Source organism: Zosterops lateralis (genome assembly GCF_965231275.1).
Source record: "Zosterops lateralis genome assembly, chromosome: 4".
In the NCBI taxonomy this organism is placed as follows: domain Eukaryota; kingdom Metazoa; phylum Chordata; class Aves; order Passeriformes; family Zosteropidae; genus Zosterops; species Zosterops lateralis.
The window spans coordinates 69,946,528-69,958,561 of NC_139765.1; the positions used below are offsets into that span (position 1 = coordinate 69,946,528).

General features: G+C 43.4%; 1 protein-coding gene across 2 annotated transcripts in view; it reads left to right on the forward strand.

Annotated features, from left to right (window-relative positions):
- ITIH5 (inter-alpha-trypsin inhibitor heavy chain 5) overlaps positions 1–12,034 on the forward strand; it is a 45,833-nt gene that overhangs the window by 1,743 nt on the left and 32,056 nt on the right. For both annotated transcript variants that reach the window (XM_083860088.1, XM_083860087.1), the window contains 4 exons: positions 2,607–2,651; positions 7,672–7,835; positions 8,588–8,695; positions 9,272–9,522. In XM_083860088.1, coding sequence (XP_083716214.1) covers positions 2,607–2,651; positions 7,672–7,835; positions 8,588–8,695; positions 9,272–9,522 — 568 coding nt within the window. The remainder of the gene's footprint in view (positions 1–2,606; positions 2,652–7,671; positions 7,836–8,587; positions 8,696–9,271; positions 9,523–12,034) is intronic.

Here is a 12,034-nt window from a genome sequence, read left to right on the forward strand (position 1 = left end):
TGAGCTTCAGGATTCTGTGGTCACATCTATCAGGTCCATAAGAAATGGAACTTACTTTTTGTGGGGACAAAAATTTATCTGTCTTGTTCCGAAGAACCTGCAGTGATGGAGACTCTGCAGCCTCTCACAGCAGGCTCCTCTGAGGGGCTTTATTTGTCTGAGATAACAGACCCAGATAGAAAGTTTCTTCCAAAACTCAAGATGCAAACAATTCCTCTCCTCTCCCTCTCCTCTCCCTTTGCCTGTATTTGGCATCTTCTGCCATGCAGCAGGTAGGAAGATTAAGACTCTTCACATGTGTCTGTATCTATCTCACCTAGAATAGAAAGAATCTCTCTCCAGAAGCATCCACATCACTCCCCTGTGGGGACAGGGACACCAAAAACTTTGTTATCAGTCCTGATTACTATGGATGCATATTCCTTTTTGGGGAATTCAGCCACATACCAACACTGTTTTACAAACCCACCCGTCCAAGTGGGAGAGAACATCTCCACCACTGCCAGTGGAGTGGTATCTGGGATCACTCACCTGCTTTAGGGGGAAAATCAGCTGCAAGCTCAAAGAGCTGGCTGACAGTGCTCAAGTAACCTGGTGGATGTTGCTTGAGGCACATGAGGATGTTTTCACAGGAGGTGAGTGGCAGGTCAGTGGCAGCAGTCACTTCCACCAGAAAAGCAGTGATGTGTAAATAGGTGTGGTGACCTGGTGTCCTGGCACAGCCAGACCTGACAGAGGGCATCTGTCTGTCCTCACTGGACACCTGAGCCAGGCTGAGAACAGGCAGGTGCTCCCCTAGATCAAGATACTGCACTAGAAACAAATCCACTGCACAGCTTATATCCCATACAGCATGCTGGGACTAACAGATGGCAATAAGTTATGGGTCACTAGTAGCAATTATCTGGCTTTAATGAGTGTGTTGGAAAGCTTTAAAGCTAAAGGTTGATGGTAATTTGGAAATGGTTTCATTAGATGATGCCAGTGAAGCTGCCTGATTGGAACAGTCCAATGCACTGATAACAAACCCTGCAGCAGTGTTTTAGCAGTAGTCATGCAGTCCTAGAAAACAGGGTTCTGCTATCTGGTGATCCTTAGGTCCTCACTGATGTCCATGGGTATCACCAAGACTTTAGAAGGTGGTTCTTGCAGGAGCCAAGTTACACAGAGCTTTCTTACACAAGCAAACAAAATGGGTTTTGGTGGGGAAAGATAGAAACAGGAACCAAGCTTCCAGTTTCACTCATTAGTCTTTAAAAAACCCTGTGACCATTCCATACAGAATAACAGGTGGATTTGCTCCAAAAGGTAAACTTTCAGTAAAAAAATACTGAGGGCTAATGATGTCTTATCCCTGCCTCTGCTCCAAGCAGGGGCAACTTCACAGACATTTATCTGTCTTGTTCTGAAGAACCTGCAGTGATGGAGACTCTGCAGCCTCTCAGAGCAGACTCCTGAGGGGCTTTATTTGTCTGAGATAACAGACCCAGACAGAAACTTTCTTCCAAAACTCAAGATGCAAACAATTCCTCTCCTCTCCTCTCCTCTCCTCTCCTTCCCAAGGGAGCTGTTTTCCCTTGGTTCCAGTTTTACAATATGTTGGCTAAAGTAATGCAGAAGGAAATAGTAAAGATTCTCTTGGATGAAACTTTAATTTCCCCATTGGGCATTCCTGAGCTTTTCAATGCATGATATAAACAGACATAAAACCATCTCTTTGGCAAGAGCTGCTGCTATTTCAGAGTAAATCAACTGAAAGGGCAAATCAGGTAAAAAAATATTGTTGCATTCTTCTGCTCTGTGGGGTTCCACTGATATTTTAAGATGGCATTTGGCTTCCCTCATTGACAAAAGAGACTTGCTTTAAGAAGGGACTTGATTTGGAGATGTTGTTGAGCTGAGTCTCACACCATATGAGAACTCAGAGGAGTTGATGAGAAGGGTGAGACAGAGAGTACAATTGCACTGTGATAGGTGAAGCACTTTGTTTCACAATAAGGTCTGTGGCTGAACTAAAATATCTTTATTCCTGTTTTGCACATAACTAGTGCTTTTCTGTCCCTGCACAATAAATACACATACCTGTGGAGAGTATTTTAGGCAACAGATCTGCTCTTGAGCTAATATTTATACAGCTGAAGCTGTAGCATTAATTTGAACTAGTCAAAGAAACTTAGAATGATTTGGGTTGGAGGGGACCTTAAAGAGCATTCAGTTCCAAACCCTTGCCATGAGCAGGGACATCTTCCACTAGACCAGGCTGCTCAAAATCCCATCCAGCCTGGCCTTCAATACTTCCAGGGATGTTCTTAGCATCCAGGGCCAGGGCTAAAGGCTGACCTTCCTGCCATCATATAGAGGGTCCCTTGCCAAGCACCATTTGCCAAACACCCAGCACCTCCTTGCCTGAGACAGCCACATTCCACTGCTGAGCTTTGATCAGTGGGTCTGTTAATGCAGAAGAGACTCAGGTTTTAATTTTAACCAGAGGAACATTTGAACCTGGCCACGGGTGATCAGTCACACAGCCCCATGTCTGGGATTAAACAAGTGATGTGTCTGCTGTGAGCTGAACAGAATCCACTCACCCCCTTAACTCTTTGCAGGTCGCTCGCCGTGTCCCAAGACAGGCCAAGTTCCTACAGAGGCTGGTAGGTATCAAACCCTGCCTTTATTTTACGTCATGGTAAAATAAACTTTAAACTTTCCCTGGATATGAGTGTATGTGTGTGTGTGCATCCCTGTGCCCAGGTGTTGCAACCCTGGGTACTGACAAATTTATATTTTCTGTGCTGGCAGGCACTGACCCCCAAGAAAACACTGTATTGACCTGAGGCCATGGAAAAGGCTTCCAAAATTGAGTGATAGAACTGGGATTGTGGGTGTGGAGTTTGAATAGAAGTGTGTAATATCACAGGGTGGAAAACTTAGAGTTTAAGGTTTTAGAATATAGAAATATATGTAAGACAAGATGAAGGTTTTAGGGCATAGGCTGAGTCCTCCTTTTTCACCTAATTCTTCATGATCTGGGCGGTATTTTGTAATTGGATAGAAAAGTCCAAAGCATTGCGGGCCAAGGGTGGTTGGTTATTGGGTTAAAAGTAAAAATTTAGGTGTCATTTCATAACTGGACAGTTTATCCTTAAAAGGGCTTGTAAAGAGATAGAGACAGAGACATTTTTTATTTTGTTAGCTAGAACTCACAGCTTCTGAGAATGTAACATAGATAAAAATTAATAAACATCTGAGTCCAAACATAAAATACCATCTCGAGCATTTAATCCCGAGTCTAACAGAAAAGAAGATAAAAAGCAACACCCAGGAATGAACTATTTGATGGCAGAGTGAGATTCTGGGTAACGAAAAAGAGGACACGCAACAGGTACAGGTTCTTCTAATATTTCCCAATCCATCTTCTCAAACCCAGATTTAGAGAAAGAACTTCTACTGTTATAAAACTTAACAACACGTGAACATAAGCCTGATGAAATCTCTTTGAGTTTGAAGAGAATGGGAATTTGCTTTGAAATCTGAAGATCTCTGTCATTCTCTGACAAAATCTACTGGAGAAAGGAAGAAAAAAAGGAAGCCAATATCCTTGTTTCATCACAGAAATCTGAAATTTAGATGTAGAGAGGTAGCCAGTGGAATTCATGGCCAGTTATTTTTCTGGCTTTTCTGAGGGACTTCCCAGTTGAGAACTGGTGGAACTCATTTCACACACTGAGCAACCATCATCTCAACAGCTTCTGGTCCCCTTCATCTTTGACAGCAGCCTAGAGAGAAACTCTCAGCCTTATAACCAGTTTATTATTCCTAATCTGAGAGACAGCCAATTTGTTTTGATGGAAGTAACTGATAAAGGAAAAAAAACAGAATGGATTTCATTTCTATTCAGCTCTTTTTCTGTCCTTCCAAATATTTCATGTAAACAAACATAAAATAATTTGTTTGGTGAAGAAATTTCAGCTGCCAGTTCATCATCACAAGCAAGACACCTCCAAAAAGCATCCAGCCAACCTGCCTCATAGCAGTGTGCTCATCTGCTGCCTTGGCATTCCCTCACTTAATTTTCAACAGGGATGATACATCACAGTAGTAATAACATTAAACAATTTTTTTTTTTCTTTGAGCTTCCTCTCATCTTCTGAAGGCCTCAATAAAAAGTGTAGAAAACAATAGAGATTTGTGCAGCTGTAAGTCAGAGCACCAGGCACTGATGGATTGTGCAAGAACTCCAGGGAATGCAGCACAGGAATCACAGAGTGGAACTTGGGCTGCCTGCCCAGCCTGACTGAGCAACCTGTTTGGAAATGGCCTGTGCCCCCATCATTTATATTTTCTATATACAGGGAATAGCAGATCCCTTCCAGGAACGGGAAGGTGAACCAATTCTTTGATGCCCTTATTCAGTGTTTGATTTCCCCAACAGCAACTCACATCCACCAGGAAGAGGGAGGGATGTTGAATGTCTTTTTTTGTTTGGTTGTTTTGGTTTTTGTTTGGCTTTTTGTTTTTGCCTTTCCTCAGATTGTAAGGATATCAGAACTCGAGCTTGTTCAGTGGGATAGAGATAGTTGTCCCATCCCTGGAAGTGTCCAAGGCCAGGTTGACAAGGCTTGGAGCAACCTGGTCTAGTGGAAGGTGTCCCTGCAGGGGGTTAGAACTGGATGGGCTTTAAGGTCCTTTCCAAATCAAACCATTCTGTGATTCTATAATAAAGATCAGCTGAAGCCAGCAAACACTGGATTTAGCAAAAAACCTCCTAAGTGACTTTTTTCCCCATATAAAATACCATTGAGCTGTGGAACCCCTTGCATCAGGATGTTGCTGATGCTAAAAGTTTACATGGATTCAGAAGCAGCTGCATAAAGTACCAGAAGAGAAATCCACAGAATACAAATATACCACAAAAATACCACCCTTGACTCAGGAGTTCCTTCAGCCACAAATTACTGAAAACTGAGAGAACATTTCTGGGTAGTATCAGTGATTTTACACTTTCCTCTAAGCATGTGCTGTTGGTCTCTGCCAGTGACAGGCTACAGGCTTAGAAATGTTTCTTTCTCATCCAACACAACCATTCTGCTGTTGTTGTCCTAACAATGGCAAGTTCATGCTCTCTGTCACATTTGAAAGACTTCCTGAGTCCCTGTGAATCCATCAGAGCATTCACAGTGTCAGACAGGTCACTGCAGAGCCACTTGTATCTCAAGTGAAAGGCAAAGGGCTTGGTCCTCTTTTGCTGATCATCTGTCAGCTACATATAAACCCACAGTTTTTGATGAACTGCAGCACATGAGGGTGAATGCAGAAGGTCTGACGCCAAAGAATTTTCTGTAGTTTCCAATCCTTTCTATAACTTCTGTTATTAAATCCTCTCTGTACCTTGCTATGCCACAGGAAATTAGTGGCATCGAAGACTTAATGAAGCATCAGCTCATTATATCTGAAAACATTCCTACAACCTTATTTCAGTCAAAACTCTCCATCTTCTCCCCATCTTTAGGATAATGAGGCTGGAAAGCCATGTCTATGTATAAGAGAAGGTCCTAAGAACAGCAGATGATCTAAGCAGATTAAGCAGTGATCTAAGGATGGGAGTTTAGGTCTGGGCTGGGGTGTTCTAGAGCCACAGATCCATTGCACTGATCTGCCTAAAATCAGTGAGGTGAATCTTGTCCTGGAAGTTCCAATCTCTTGCCATTGTGATCCATGTGAGCTGAGCAAGATCCTGGACACAGAGAACATTCCCCAGTTAAAGATAATCTGGGTTAATCTGAGACACATTATCAGTCTCTCCAAGCCTAGGCAGGCAGGGCTTTATGCCAAATCTGTTGGTAGATCTGTGTTTCCAGTGGATCTTCATTGTTCCATCTGCCTGGGATTCACTAGCCCAGCAGCTTGGTTAGTTGGATGCTCAGTTACTTCTGATGCCATCAGCTACTGCAGAAATGTTCTTGTTTCATACTCAGACAAACATTGCTCCCTTTCTTAAGCTGTTTGCCAAAATTATTTTTGTTCTGAAAGAAAGCCTGGACATGCAGCTGAAGAGCCTGTTCTTGTCTTCACAACTCTTACGTGACTGTGAGTTTTTACCAGCCTCAATAGGACAAGTCTCATTGTATTTGGCTTTGTGAGGCTGTTCTGTATTTACAGTGTATTTTACCCTTTAACTCCCTTCTGCTTTTGAGGGTTTGGTCTTTGATTATGCAAGTCGATGAAGAGGTTTTACTTTTTCAAAGGCTGCTTACAGTAAGTACACTGAAGTATTCCAGGAAGAAAACATTTGAGCTCCATGGAGATGTTGCTGTCAAAAAACACATTAGTCTGGAGAAATACTCCAACTCAGGACTTGTGCACGAAAACACATTCCCAAGAAACAGAAATTGGCTTTCAGCTTCCATTGCTACATCATGTGTCGTTCACTGCTTCTCTGCTGGAAAGAGTCCAGTGTGGGCTAAAAAGCTTAAAATATTTTGCTTGAGATGTCACAGTGTCAGTGTTTTTTATTAAGTCTCTTCATCTATTGGTGCAGATTTCCAGGATGGATTCTCAGCAGAGGAGGATTCAGTTGACTCCATTGACAGCAGTTTCTCTGTTTACATAACTTAGGGATCTGACTGGATGTATTTGAAGGTGCTGCTTCATAAAACGGTGATGTCAGTCTTTCAAGACATCTTCCATCTGCTCTAGTGCACAGTGCAGAGGGCAGGGTCTGTGACACAGCTCTGGACCCCATGGGGACACATTTTGGGCTTCTTTTCTCAGGCCACAAGGGAATAATCCTGATCCTCTCACACAGTCAGAGTGGAAGGCTTCAGTTTAGGACACAGATGGATTTTGTCAGGGTGTTTCACAACCTAAAGGCTGGCATAAGCAGAGTTCTCAGACCTTTCCCAAGCACTGGACAATGTCTGTGTCCTCTGTGCATGAACATTCCTGATTTATTGTTTGCAGCTCTCCTGAAATTCCAAGGACAAGCCCAGCTTGCCTGTTGTTGTCAGGCGGTCTAATACTCATTAGGTGGGAGTTTGCCATATTAAATATCAGATCCATTGAAACAGTGAAGGGGTGAGTTAAGCTGTTGTGGTTTGAAAGCAAAACGTGTGAGAGGCTCCAAGTCAGAAATACAATTTAATAAGAAGAAAGGAAAAAAAGTAGAGTAAAATAAAGTAAAATAAAATAATACAAAAGACCACTGACAGAGTCAGAATACAACCTGAGCAGGGTGGTGCAAGCAGTCCAGATGAGGTGCTCTTCCTGAAGCAGTGATCCTGTAGAAAGGTCTGGGAGCTCTGCTCCTCTGGGAATCCAGTGGGTAAGGGCTGCCTGTACTGTCCCAAATCCCAGATTCTCTCCAGGTGGGAATGCTTGGCTCCTCCCCCTGGGTGGAGCATCTCCCAATGGGATGATGAGTCGTGCAGTGGGTCCTTGATGGCCCATTAAACAGAGAGAGCTCCCAGAGGGAGTTACCTGTGAGTCCTGGGCAAGGCATTGATGGGCCATGAGCAGAAGAGCCCAAAGGAGGGGCCTGGGAAAACACTGCCCCACCTGGTTCCAACAGCTCATGAAGATGGTGATGGAATAAATACTTTGTGTACATTCTACACAACAACCCAGGACACCAGCTGAAGGCTTAGAGGTGTTTTTTTTTTTTGATTCCCACAGGAAACCAGGCCTCGGATGTCTGAGTTCCACGTGAGGTCCACGATCATTTCCCGCTACGCTTTCACCACCGTGTCCTGCACCATGGTGAACAGCGGCTCCGAGGCACGGGAGGCAGTGTTTGAGATGCAGATCCCAGCTGCAGCCTTCATCTCTAACTTTACCATGTAAGTAAGTAATGCACAAGTCTGTGAATGCCACAATACTAAATCCAAATCCTCAGTGTAAATTGGGAGGGAAACTGTGTTTCCCATCTATTTCTCTATTTCCCATCTGAGTGTCTTTTAACCACTTCCATCTTCTCCTCTTTCTGATTTGAATGAGAAAACTGTCTTCAAGACCTCAAAAACCCTTTCCAGAGAAAGTTTCAGCATCACTGGCAGATATATTTATCTCATCTGACTGACTGTAATGCCTAAGAATCTTCTTGTTATTTCATGTTCTCCACATTGTTGATGGAGCAGAAGTCAACTCCAACCATCAGATAGGTTCAGTGGCTGCTGGAGGTGTGAATGATAAACCAAATAGAGAGAAACTTCATAGTGAAAGGACTAATAAATTAAACTCTTGCTCTCAAACATATTTGGTTGATCATGCTCAGATCCTCTCAGCATACATTGGGGCCACAGCTCCAGACTTGACCAAAGGGGATAGGGGACCCACTCTTTAAGAAATACTTCCATTCATAATGAATAGGAAGAATAACAGACTTCTGCCTTTGTAATAGGCTGGTATTTCCAGCCAGGGAATTTCTGAGTTGGCTTCTGTCCCCGAGACTTGGGTGGACTCAGGAGAGTGACACCAACAGCACTCTGAGATTCTTTTCACATCAAAGTCTGTGAACAAACCTGCAGCAAATGTACACTTGTCACTGTACTTGGGTGCAGAGTGACCATGCTGACATCTCTGATTTCTCCAGGAGCATCGGCAACAAGACTTACTATGGACAGGTCACAGGGAAAGAAAAGAAAAATAGCACTGATGACAAAGAAAGGCACAAGAAACCTCCAAGCCCCACTGAAGGAAGGTGAGTGTTGTGCATTTGGCTGCATTCTGGGAAGTGATGCACTCTCCTGCCATCTTTATCTTGGCTGCCTTGGCGTGCCCATCTGTGGATTTATAGGAAGGAGCAACTAAACTGAATGCTATCGGTACTGCTTGGTGTCGTACCTATACTCCAATCCATGAAAAATTGTGTGTGGCCTTTTCCAACCCTGTCACACAACAGCCAATAGAGAGAGACACAGGGCTTGAAGAATGGTGACAAGGTCTAATAGATGCTTATCTCTTGTCTCTGAGCCAATTACTGCCAGGAGGGTATGGAAAGATCTAGGTAAACTTCCTAAAATGTCTAGATGCAAACAGAAACTCTCTCTATTTGGAAGCACTTGCTAGGGGTGTGGGGGATGGTTTACTACACCAGGGCCAACGTTTTTCCTCTTCTTGGAGGAAATCACTCTCTGACATTCAACAAGATTTGATGGGAAGGTTCAGTTGATTATTTACAGGCAACAGAGTGAGGCAAAACTATCTCAGGGGAGCGAAAGGAGGTAACATGTAATTTGTACAGGATGTGAAGATGTCTTTGTATTTTTCCTTGCAGGGAGAATGGCTATGAGACATTCAAAGCCTCTGTCTTCGTTCCTCGCAAGATGCAGGCCAGGTTCATCCTGCACTACGAGGAGCTCCTGCAAAGGCGGCTGGGGAAGTATGAGTACACCGTCAGCATCCGGCCCCAGCAGCTGGTGGGGAGGCTGCGAGTGGAGGTCAACATCCTGGAGAACTCAGGGATAGTCAACCTGGAGGTGCCTCCCCTCCGAAACAGCAAGCAGAAAGGCAACGGGAAAGCTGAAGGTAAGGAGGGATTTTCTGACCCACGGCGCTGTTATTTGTGGGACCTTGATTGCTTCTCAAGAAGCAGTGTTTTGTAGGAGTGTCTGTGGATGGCAGGGAGAAGGAACTCTTCAGACCTGAGATATTCTAGAAACACATGTTTTATTGCAAGGGTTGTGGGTAAAAGGGCTTTGCCTTCAGCCACCAGCTCCGGCTGAAGGGAAGCCCCAAAGAGAGAGGGAGAGAGAGAGAGAGAGAGAGAGGGTATGAGGTAAGGGAGGTAAAGGAGCTAAGAGAGCTAAGAAGGGTAAGAGAGGTAAGAGTAAGAGCAGTAAGAGAGAGAGGTAAGAGAGAGAGTGAGGACCTTATTACAATACATTTTATCTCCTTTTGTGTTGAATATTCTAATTTACAGTGACCAACAGCTGCGAGATACAAAACTTACAAACTTTGCATGCAGCCTATGAGAACTACTATATCACCATATCATCCTATATTCTAAACTCTAAAGACTACTTTTCTTATTTACTTCTTTTTCCCTGATACCTTGGCAGGGTGGAGAGGGGCTACATCCTTGGGTCCTTTTGTTTTCTATCCTTCAACCCATCTCCAGCTAATCACCATCTTCCTGCCTGCCATGGTCACATCTCAAAACTGGCTTTTATTTCTATTTCACTCTCAGGTTTTACATCTCCAGTATTTCTTACCAGGCAATCATATCCACAAGCCCTTCCTGTTCCATCTTTCCCAACAGTGTTGGATCTGTTTTCTCTGGATGGCTGTGTCTCTGTGGTATCTGTGCCTAAGACTGTGAGGACTTTGAAGCTTAATGAATAAAGGGCTGATCCCATTCATCTCAGTAGGGTTGGGTATTTTGCTATTGTCTTTAAGAGCTTTGAACTAGGCCTTCGGGCTTGGTGCTCAGCACTGGAGCAGGCTCTTCCCTGGCCTCCAAATCTCCTGGGAACTGTTTATTTTATTAACTCAAGTGAATTGTTTTTTCCATCCACCCATGCCAAGGAAGATAGGAAATCCTGCACTTCAGAACATGGGAAATTCCAAGAGGAAAATCCATACTTTGCCAAAGCACTAAGCTCTATCTGAGCATCTGCTCTTACCTCTAACTGTCCTTGCTCACTGTTCAGACAGTGAAATGTAATTTTTTTCTGGTGTAAAACAACAGCTCAGGATACTGTGATTCCTACATGTTGTCAAAAAACACCAAAAAAGAAGGATGGAAGGAGGATGCAGAGTCTTTTGGGATTTGACCCTCAGTCACTCCAAGCGACACAGTGCCAGCAAAATCACGTAAACAAGCATAAAATATTTTTCTTGGTGAGAAAATTTCAGCTGAAATTTCAGCAAAATCAGTGGAGCTACCCATATCTGCCACAGAAAGATCCTACTGCACATGAACTGAAGTTAAACTGATTGCTCAGTGGGATCCTACTGATTTCATCCAAACCACATGAAATCAAGGCTCTCAGTGACTTGGACTATCTTGAGGTCAAGCCTCATTAGTCTCTGTGTTGTACATCCATGTGCCAAGTGATAAATGTGCTCTGCTCATCAGGAGAGGAAAGAAGCCTTTTTCACCTATCAGGGAATATCACAGTGCATCATTGGCATGTGGTTTCCTGCAAGACATCTGGCATTGATCAAGGGTAGAGGCAGGCTGAGCAGAGCAGACACACTGTTGGTCCAGCACAGTATGGAAATTCCAACATGTAAATGACATATAGGGAAAACTCATGTAACTCACTTATCCAAATGGCAATCTGGGAGCACTGACATTCTTGGCATCATGCTTCAGATTTCAAAGAGCTCATATAAAAATGGCCCTGAGCTGTTGAGTAAAACATATATAAAATTAATTAAATAGGTGTTCCGTTGCAGGGCGAGTAATGCAACTGAAGCTCAGATTCCCTGTGATTTATCTGTGTTCAGAATTCAATTACAGACTCTTTCTGTCTGAAATCCTGCCCACTATATTCCAACTGAATGTCCTTTCTCAAGGTGGATCCAAAACCAAACCATCAGAGCCATTAGTTGCTCCCTGTGAAGCCTTCTTGCTCATATGACATCCAAAAAGTGTGGGATCTGCATATGCAGGGAAGGCTGTGAGTTTTTAAGTGAAAGACAGGTGAATTGTCAATCTCACATTTAAAGAGGGGCTGCTTGGCACACAGTCTATATACTGGGAGTAAACCAGAAAAAAAGTGCTGTCTCTCTTGGATTCCCATGGCTTAAAACTCTTCAATACCATTGGAAAATGGCACTGCCTGACTGGTTTGAGGTTGAATATGTCATGAGAGCTCTCTTCCTCTATTTCCTATGTCTAAACTATCTCAGAGTTAATGATAAAACATGAGATTTTGATAAGTATTAATAAATTACCTTGAGAGTGGTGGATGAAAAATATATTGAACCATCAAGCTGTTACAACCCACCCCAAAAGGTGAGGGTAACTCAAGTTCTTGAAATGACAGTGAATCATCAGTGTCTCTGAATACACACATGTGGGGTTTGTTTT